This window comes from Poecile atricapillus, chromosome 11 (genome assembly GCF_030490865.1).
Source record: "Poecile atricapillus isolate bPoeAtr1 chromosome 11, bPoeAtr1.hap1, whole genome shotgun sequence".
NCBI classification, from domain to species: Eukaryota; Metazoa; Chordata; class Aves; order Passeriformes; family Paridae; genus Poecile; species Poecile atricapillus.
Window position 1 is genome coordinate 19,489,373 of NC_081259.1, and position 9,322 is coordinate 19,498,694.

The window sequence follows — 9,322 nt, forward strand, 5'->3', positions numbered from 1 at the left end:
ACCCAGCCCCCTCTGCCCACCCTGAGCCCTGGCAGCCTCTGGGCTGTCTCTGCTGGGTTTGCATCCAGGTCTGGGTGTGGCAGGACACGGCTGTGCTGGCACTGCCTCAGTGTCCATGGAGTTACTGGGATTGGCATGGGCTAAAATAAAATGCTGTTCCTGGGAGGTTCCTTCTCACTTGAGTCTCTGCTGCAGCACCGGTGCCTGGCAGAGCCACTCTGGGGTCCCATGTCCCCACCCCGAGGCACAGTCCCTTCTCCATTGTGTTGCACTGTCTCTTTGCCGTGGTGTGATGGGGCAGTGGGTCCCTCCCAGCCCTATCCCAAAGCTGCATCAATTCTCTATGATGCTTCCCCACCATCCCATCCCTTCCCCTCAATCCTACCCCTTCCCCGTAAACCTCTTCTTTCTGCATGATCCCCCCTTCCTCTCAATCCCATCCCTTCTCCAAGATGCCATCCCTTGTTTCTTGCCCGTTCTCCACAATCCTGTCCTTTTCTCACAATACCTGTGCCCTAATCCCTTCCCTGTGCCTCTACTCCTCCCACACTCCCACTCCCCCCCGAATCCTTCCCTCTGACCCCATCCCATCCCTTTCCTGTGCCCCTTTCCTTTCCTCACAATCCCATTTCCTCCATGTGCCCCCATCCCTTCCCCAGCATCCCCATCCCACACCCCACACTTTAATCCCAGTTAAATTCACAAACACTGATTCCTTTTCTCTTTTTTTTCTTTTTTTCCTATGTTTTTGGGTTTGTTTTGGTTGTTCGTTGTTTTTTTTTTTTTTGCTTCGGTTTCTCATCACTGATAAAAACGCCGTCGCTGCCAACGCCAGGAGGGGTGGCCCCCAGCCACGCCGGGCCCACGGCTCCTTCTCCACGCTGCCACAGGGTTGGGGACAGTGGGAAGGGGACAGGGAGGGGATAAGGGACCGCTGAACCCGCCTGGTGCTCACAGGCTGCCCAACGCCTGCCTATGTACAGCTGGAGCTGCCAGTGTTGCCCTGGCTCTGCCCTGCCCGGGGGGCTCCAAACCCGCTCGGCCCCTGCCCAGCCTTGCCCGGGGCTCACTCGATGCCCGGGGGGTCCCGAGGTCCCACGGCCGCTCAGTTTGTGTACACCTGAGTCCCGATCACACGCATGATCTCCTTCTGGATTTTGGGGTCCTGAGTATTGATATTGGCATCTCCCACTTGGCCATCTTCGTACCTGGAAGAGGAGAAGGGGGTGAGGGGGGTCCTGTGGGGGTCCCACAGGTGCGGCAGGGTGGGCGCAGCCAGACTCACACAAAGAAGAAGCGTGTGCAGACATGGTCCGAGACAGGGCAGACCCAGATGTTGCCGTGTTTCTGCAGGTCCTTGGAGGTGATCACTGCTGGGGCAAGGGGCTGTTAGATGTGGGATGGGGGACAGAGGGCCTGTCTGGGCACAGCCCATTTTCTGGGGGGAGCCTCCATCCCTCCACCCACCTGATGACCCCATGGGTGCTGCCTGTGCCCCCCCCATTATCCCCCCACATCCCCACACCTTCGCACAGCGCGATGCAGTTCAGGTTGCGGCTCTGGAGGAAGCGGGACTGGATGGAGCGGGTCTGTGGGAAGAGCAGCCGGCGTTACCACCCTGTCCCCAGCACCCATGGGAGCCACGTCCCCATTCCCATCCTGCCCCGGTGTCCCCAGCCCATCACCTGGGGGATCGTGTTCATCCGATTGTACCTCTGCACCAGCTCATCCTTCGAAGGCATCCGGTGCTGCCCTTTCCCCATTCCTGTGGCAGAAGCAAAGCAGAGGCCGTCAGTCTCTCAGGGAACACCCTGGGCTGATGTGGGGACGCATGCCACAGACAGGGATCGCCACCCTCGGTGCTCCCACCCTGCAACTGAGCCCTGGGAACACCCCAAAATTGTGCACGGCAGCTTCTGAAGCCTAGAAAACGTTGGGGGTTTGATTCTTTGGCATTGGGAAAGCCCCAGCCTGGCTGGGAAGAGGCTGGTGCGATGGGATGGATATGGGATGCTGCCACTCCCGGGCAGCTTCTCCAGCCAGCACGATGCCAAACCTCCCCGGGCCCATGCAGGGAGTGGGAATGGGAGCACAGGCAGCACCAGGCAGTGCAGGCAGCCTCTTACCTGAGTATCCAAAGGAAATACTGGAGATGGGGCTCAGATAGATGCCCTTGCCATAGGCTGCTCCATGCAGCTTGCGGGAAAATACCAGGGTGAGCGTGGTGGGATCACCCCGACAGCTCGGGCATGGCGGTACTGGAGGAAGCCTGGCACTTTCCAATGTCTGCCCCCTCCCCACCTTCCTGCCCCCTCCCTGCCCACCTGCTGCCCTGGGGTTGCTGGCTGCAGGGAGCAAGCGGTACCTGCAGTTTGGTGTAGGAGGCGTTGACCAGCCCATTGCGGAGGATGGAATGCCAGTTCTCAATGTGAGAGCCACTGGAAAGAGCCAGCCCCACATCAGCCTCCCATCAGCCCCACGGCACCCACCCAGGGGGCTCCCACTGTCCCCCCACCTTGGCAACTCACTGGAAAGCGAAGGTGCTGCCGTAGAGTTTCTTGGCTGTGCGGAACCGGGCTTCCTTGGCCGGGGGGCTGCTGAGCAGGAGGAACTGGTGGGAGGTGTGCATGAACTTCAGCTGCTACCAGGGGAACGGGAAGAGCAACGGCAGTGCCGGCAGGAGAGAGGACAGACAGACAGACAGACAGAGATCATGCACGGCTGCCTGGCACAGAGTCCAGCCCAGCCTGGCTTCGGCGACTCTGTTTGCCAGAAGGGTCCTTGGCACCCCTGACATCTCCCCATCCCACAGCCCAGGTCAAACATCCCCCTTGCTATATCCCATGTCCTGACTCCCGTATCTCCCAGGCTAGAACCCCACCCAGAGGGATCCATCCGACATCCCAGAGCCTTCCATCACCCATCCCATATCCTTACATGCCTCATCCTGCATCCTGCAGCCCATAGCCTACATCCTGCATCTCCTGCACCCCTCCACCCCACCTCCCACATTCCACACCCTCCATCCCATACCCCACCTGGAGCCTGCCCTGGCCCCTTACCCTGCTGAGGGGCAGCTTGACAATGTGGGATCTGTTGCTGGAGATTATCCTTGGCAAGAGGAGGAGGAAAAGGAGGAGAGTCAGAAAAGGTCAGTCCCAATCTGCCCCAAGATTGTTAGATGCCCGTGACCCCCAGGAGAAAGGAGATGAGAGGGTTGTGCCATGGATACCTGGCTGCCCCCCATGCCATCCCAAGTGCTGGGGAATGTGGGGCAGTGGGAGGGGCAGTGGGAGAGGGCCGCAGCACCCTTGGCCTTACCACTGCAGGAGGGGATGTGCCAGGGGGTCCAGCTTGTCCATCTGCTTCTTGATCTCCAGGTAGGAGCCCTGGTAGAGGCAAGAGGGGGTGCAGATGAGTCCCCAGCACCCACCCAGCTACGGGCAGACGGAGATCAGCGCCAAAATGCCACTCCCAGCTTGGACCCCACACCGGGGAGGTCACATGGAGCCATGGGGCTGTGGGGCCACGCCACGTACCTGGGTCATCTCCCGGATGGACATCACACTGTCCAGGGCCTTCTGCAGCCTCTCGTAGTTCTTCTTCTGCACATGGGGCAGGAGAGGGGTGGCCATCAGAGGGGTCTTTGGGGCTCCCCGTGACCCCCCGGTGTGGGAGAGCATTGTCCCCCCCAAGAGCTTACCTTGGGGTTGAAGGCCAGAGTTTTGGGGTCGTTGGGGTCCACCACAGAGGGGTAAGGCTCAAAGATGATGCTCTTGCGAGGGGACTCGAGGGCGGCGCGGCACATGGCCACCAGCAGGTCCACCACCTTGGGGCAGAGCAGGGACTGAAGGGACAACGCCCCATGGGGCTGGGGGACGTCACCCCTGAGCCCAGCCCTACCTCGGCACCCGTGGCCACCTCCTCGGCCGCGCCGGACATGACGCCCAGGGTGTAGAAGGAGAAGACGCAGAGCTCCCGGGTGCACACGGCCGGCTGTGCGGGGGACAGGAGAGCAGTGAGGGTCAGGGATGGTGACACAGGGGCACAGCCCACACCTGGCCCAGCCCTGCCACCCCACCTTCAGCATGGAGCCGTTCTGGAAGACGTGCTGCTCGTCACACACCACACAGTACTCGTTGAGCGTCGGGATCCGCTGCTCCGCGTACTTCATGATCTGAGGGGCAGGATGGAGAGGGTCAGGCCCTGCCACAGACGTGGAGCTTGGGGGAATGCTCCAGGCAGTGGGGTGGGGATGAGTGGGGAGGGTGATACGGGAATTGGAGCTTGGATAAGTGGGATGTGGGGTACTGGGGAAGATGTTCTGAGCAGTGGGACGGGGCTGAGTGGGACGTGGGACAGTGAGAAGGATACTCTGGGCATGAGGATAAGGATGAGCACGACATGGGGTAGTGAGGAGAATGCTCCAGATAGCAGGATGTGGAGAAGTGGGAAGTGGGACAGTGGGGAAGTGTGCTCTGGGCGGCAGGCTGAGGATGAGGAGGATGCAGGACTCTCACCTGGACGAGGAAGCCGTACTCCAGCGTGGGGATGTTCTTGCAGTGGCCACCGACCTGTGACGGAGCCGGAGCGGAGCCAGCTGCGTTATCCCCTTTCCCACATGCACCCCCAGCTCTGCATGGCACTGGCAGCCCCCAACTCCCCCTGGCACAGCAGGACCCCCAACATACCAAAACCCTGACATTCCAACATGCCCCGGCACAGTGGGACCCCCAACATGCCAACCCCCTTCCAACACAGCAGGACCACCAACATCCCAACACCCCCGACACAGCGGGACCCTTGACATGCCAACACGCCCTGGCATAGCGGGACTCCCAACATGCCAAACCCCTCCTGGCACAATTGGACCCCTGAAATCCAAACACCTCCTGGCATAGCAGGACCCCCAAAATGCCAACATCCCCTGGAACAGCAGGGATGCAGCACCAAGAGTGGGATAAAATCCCACTGGACCCCACAGCCAGGCCGCAGCTCCCCAACAGCACCCAAGAGTGGGGACAAGAAACCCTACAGGGGCTCCCCCATCCTAGGGGGGGTCCCAGCACCCCACGACACCTCATCTGACCCCAGAGGAGCCCCTGGGAAGGGGAAGAAGAGAAAAGCAAACCCCAAGGCGGGGTGGCACCCACCAGGATGTTGAAGGGGGCAACACCTGCCTGGGTGCTGGCGGGTGGGTAGCCGAAAACTTCCACCTTGGGATTCTTCACCATGCAGGACACGGAGCGGTTCATCAGGCGGTTCACGCGAGGCTCGGGGATGCCCAGTTTGCCCTTCAGCACTGAATCTTGGATAACAGGGAAGCTAGGAGACCTGCAGGCACAGAATCCCCTTGAGCACCTGTCTGTCACCGTTCCCTGCTCCTCCATCACCCAGCACCAGATTCACTCGTTGGCTACTGGTTGGAGCAATCTCCACCTGCTTGGGATCTGGTAGGGAGCAGCATCATCCAAGTGGGGAAACTGAGGCACGGTGCCAGGCCTCACCCAGGATGAGGGGACAGAGGGCTGGTCCCTCATGGGGACAGCATCGGGACCTTACTTGGGGATGGGTGAGAAGATGCTGAGACCAGCACGGAACTTCTTGATGGTGCCGCTCGTCTTGAACCAACTGTGCCGCTTCTCCTGCTGGGTCTTCAGGAAATCGTTGCTGAGGTGTTTCCATTGCTGGGATGTGAACATGCCCAGGATCCTGGCAAACAGGGGGGACAGCACCTATGGCTGCTTGCCGGTCTGTGACACCCCCACACCCCCAGCCCCTCATCTTCCCCACACACAGATGGTGGTGAGACCGTCAGGGGATTGTGTGGTGGATAAAAGGTGGAGGCAAGGGGACGTGTGGCTCATGGCCAGTTTTGGGGCAGAACAGTGACTCTGTGAGCCACCCCACCCACTACCCTCACGTGCCCACCATGTGTCAGCTCTTACTTCTTCAGCTGCAGACCCAGCCCAAAGCCCTCCTTGTTGGACGGCTGGAAGACCTCGATGGACGGTTCTGCGGGGAGACAAGAGGACGAGCCATCAGTGCCTGTCCTGAGGGCACAGGGACACCCCATCCCACCCGTGCCCCACTCACCGGGGCCATCGAGGTACTGGGAGAGGGAGAAGCGCAGGCGGAGGACGATGGGCTCCGTCCGCAGCACCTTCCACGCCGTCGCCACCTCCTCCTGCCAAGGGAGAGACACTTCAGCACAGCCACCTCATCTCCACCTGGGCAGGGGGATCTGGGGACCCCCTGGGCACACGTGCCCACCCTCCCCGTGCCAGTGCTGCTGAAGGCACCCCAGGGACTCACATCGAGGAAGCTGATGTTCACGTGGAGGTCAATGTCCACGTCATCGATGGTCCCGTACTCCCTGTGAAGACACGAGTGGCTGTGGCATGGGGGCCTGGCACGGGGCTGGAGTGGTGCCCACTGTGCCAGGGTGGGCAGGCTCATGGGACAGTGACACTGGCACATGTGGCTCCCCACGCATCGAGTGGATGCACAGGGGGAGTGCCCAGAATGTGGATGAGAACCTGGGAATGTGTGAGCACAGCCAGATGCTCAGGGGATGGCATGGCCAGGTGTCCTCGGGGTGCCACGGCAATGGCACAGCTGGATGTGATGCCACAGCCAGGTGCCTTGGTAATGCCATAGTCAGGTGCCCCGAGGATGGCACAGCTGGTTATGCAGGGATGCCACTGCTGGGTGCTCCAAGATGGCATGGTCAAGTGTGGGAATGGCATGTCCAGGTGTGCTGGGGATGGCACTGCTGGACACCTGAGGATGGCACAGCTGGGTACCCCAGGGACAGAACTGCCGGGTGGCTGGTAATGCCATGGCCAGGTGACCCAGTGGTGCCACAGCTGAGTGCCCTGGATACAGCACAGCTGGGTGCCCAGGGATGGCACAGCTGGGTGCCCAGGGATGGCACAGCCGGGTGCCCAGGGATGGCACAGCCGGGTGCCCAGGGATGGCACAGCTGGGTGCCCAGGGATGGCACGGCCAGATGTTCTGGGGATACCGTGGCCAGGCGGCATGGCAGGACGGCACAGCACAGTTGGGAACCCAGGGACAGCACAGCTGGATGCCTGGGGCTAGCACCAGCCGGGTTCCTGGCCCGGTGCAGGGGGCAGCACCCACCTGACGGCCACGGCATTCTCGCTGTAGATCTCCTTCACCGCCTCAATGTCGGCGTCCAGCTGCGGGTGCCGGTACAGGTCGGCGGCGCACGTCCCCTGCGGCACAGCGGCACCGTCACCCCCAGGGCCTTCCACAGCCCCCCAGCATCGGGATCAGGCCGGGGGCTCCGAGCCCCCGCGGCACCGGCACCCACCTGCACCCCATAGAGGAACTCCTCGGACTCATTGTCCCCGTCGGAGTCATCGTCCGTCCAGTACTGGCCCTTGAGGTCCTGGGGACAGAGGGTTGGGAGGCAGCGGGGATGGAGGAGAGGGTTGGGAAGGGGATTGGGGGAGCACATTAACAGGGAGGGAATTAGGGGGGAGCAGACTGGGAGAGCTGGTTCTGGGGAGAGAGCTGAGGGAACAATTTGGGGAAGCAGTTTGGGGGGAGAAGTAGGATAGAGAGAACGACAGGGGTTGGGGGGAGTGTTTGGGGGCAGCAGGATGGGGATGTGGGATGTGGACAGTGGGATGAGGGGAGCAGGATGGGAGAAGGAGGATGGGGGGAGCAGGTTAGAGGGGAGCAGGATGGGGACAGCGGGATGGGGAGAGCAAGATGGAGACAGCAGGATGGGGACACCGGAATGGGGGAACAGGATGAGAACAACAGGATGGGGAAGCAAGACGGGAACAGAGGGATGGAGAAGCAGTGTGGGGGAACAGGATGGGACAACAGGATTGGGAAGCAGGATGGGAACGGTGGGATGGAGGAGCAGGATGGGAACGGCGGGATGGAGGACCAGGATGGAGGAGCAGGACAGGGACTGCGCAGGGAGCTGCCGGGGAATGCCCGGCCGATCGCGACGCGGGGGTCCCTCCGCCTCCTCCAGCCGCATCCCCGCCCCCAGCCGGGGGACCCCGGGACACGGGGGGACACCGCGGGCCGCTGCCCCTCCCCCGCCCCGGGCCGCCGCAGGCCCCTCCCGCCCCATTGGCGGGCGCGCTCCCCCCGCGGCCGTGTCCCCGTGTCCCCGTGTCCCCTCCCGCGCCCCGGCCCCTCACCATGTCAGCGCGGGCCGGCCGGCGCGGGCACGGCCGCCATGCTGCCGGGGGGCCGGGCCTGACGTCAGAGCCGCCGCACCGCGTCACCAGCGGCGCCGCCATGACGTCACCGCCGGGGACCCCCCGACACCCCCCCGAAGCCTCGGGGGCGGGGCCCTCGCGGAGGGGACGCGGCGCTGGCGGGGTCCCGAGTGTCCCCAGGGCACGGTGTCCCTGTCCCAGCACGGGCTGCCCCCTGGGGCGGCCATGTTGGGCCCCCCACAGTGACCCCGCGGTGCAAGGCAGGCGCCGTGTCCTCAGCACAGGGTGCCCATTCCGGGTCCCCTCCGTGTCTGTCCCAGTGTTCCCAGTTCCTCAGGACAGGCTCCACAGTGTTCCATGTCCCCCCAGCACAGAGTACACAGTGTCCCCAGCACAGGGCCCCCAGCACAGGGTAACCATTTTTGGTCCCCTCCATGGACCGCAGGGTCCCAATGTACCCGGTGCGGGATGTCTCTGTGGTCCCAGCATGCAGTGACCAGTTCAACCCCAGATGGCTGTCACAGTGTCCCTACAGTCCAGCACAGGGTCTGTGTGACAGGTCCCCGTGTCAATGGCATGTCCCCAGAGTCACCACGGTGTCAGTGTGGAGCCACTGTCAGGGTCACCGGCAGAAGGTCCCCATGGTTCTGGGACCGTGTCCCCAGTATCTCCAGCATGGGGTCCCCATTATTACCAGCCAAGGGCTTTCACGGATCTGGCATACCGTGTCCATGCCCCTCACAGGTGGGACAGCGGCCCCAGCACTGTACCCTGTGCCCCCAGCATCTCCAGCCTGGTCTCTCCTTGACCCCAGCACAGTGTCCTCAGTGTTCCCAGCACCATGTCGCCAACGTCTCCAGCCTCGTGTCCCCAGCACTGTGTCCTCGTGGCCCCACTACAGAGACTCCACATTGGCCCCCAGTGTCCTTTGGAAGGTCTCAGGACTCTCCAAAGCACCCCAAAACACCCAGATCCGCTGCTTCCCCCCAAAAGGTGGGGGGCCCTTGAGGTGTGAGCTGGAGGTTTAGTGTGAGCTGCGGGACTCGCTGTGAGTTGGGCCGCGACCCCTCACAGACCATCCCGCGGGGCCGCGGTCCCTTTAAGGCGACGGC

General features: G+C 62.6%; 1 protein-coding gene across 5 annotated transcripts; it reads right to left on the minus strand.

Annotated features, from left to right (window-relative positions):
- Positions 1-713: 713 nt before the first annotated feature.
- On the minus strand, positions 714-8,309 carry PARP6 (poly(ADP-ribose) polymerase family member 6). 5 transcript variants are annotated; one of them, XM_058846912.1, is made up of 22 exons: positions 8,190-8,309; positions 7,340-7,417; positions 7,147-7,241; positions 6,316-6,376; positions 6,097-6,187; positions 5,949-6,015; positions 5,563-5,712; positions 5,181-5,334; positions 4,521-4,574; positions 4,082-4,177; positions 3,904-3,996; positions 3,704-3,829; positions 3,540-3,605; positions 3,322-3,389; positions 3,063-3,111; positions 2,529-2,638; positions 2,366-2,438; positions 2,127-2,196; positions 1,686-1,765; positions 1,526-1,589; positions 1,286-1,370; positions 714-1,208 (listed from the first exon to the last, which is right to left on the minus strand). In XM_058846912.1, exons 1-22 carry the CDS (start codon positions 8,289-8,291, stop codon positions 1,106-1,108), a joined length of 1,935 nt encoding a protein of 644 aa, XP_058702895.1. In that variant the 5' UTR covers positions 8,292-8,309; the 3' UTR covers positions 714-1,105. The 5 variants fall into 5 exon arrangements, 4 of the variants coding, with proteins under 4 accessions (XP_058702895.1, XP_058702894.1, XP_058702893.1 ...); XM_058846911.1 differs by having other exon boundaries at positions 2,529-2,641; XM_058846910.1 differs by having other exon boundaries at positions 5,154-5,334.
- Positions 8,310-9,322: the final 1,013 nt, after the last annotated feature.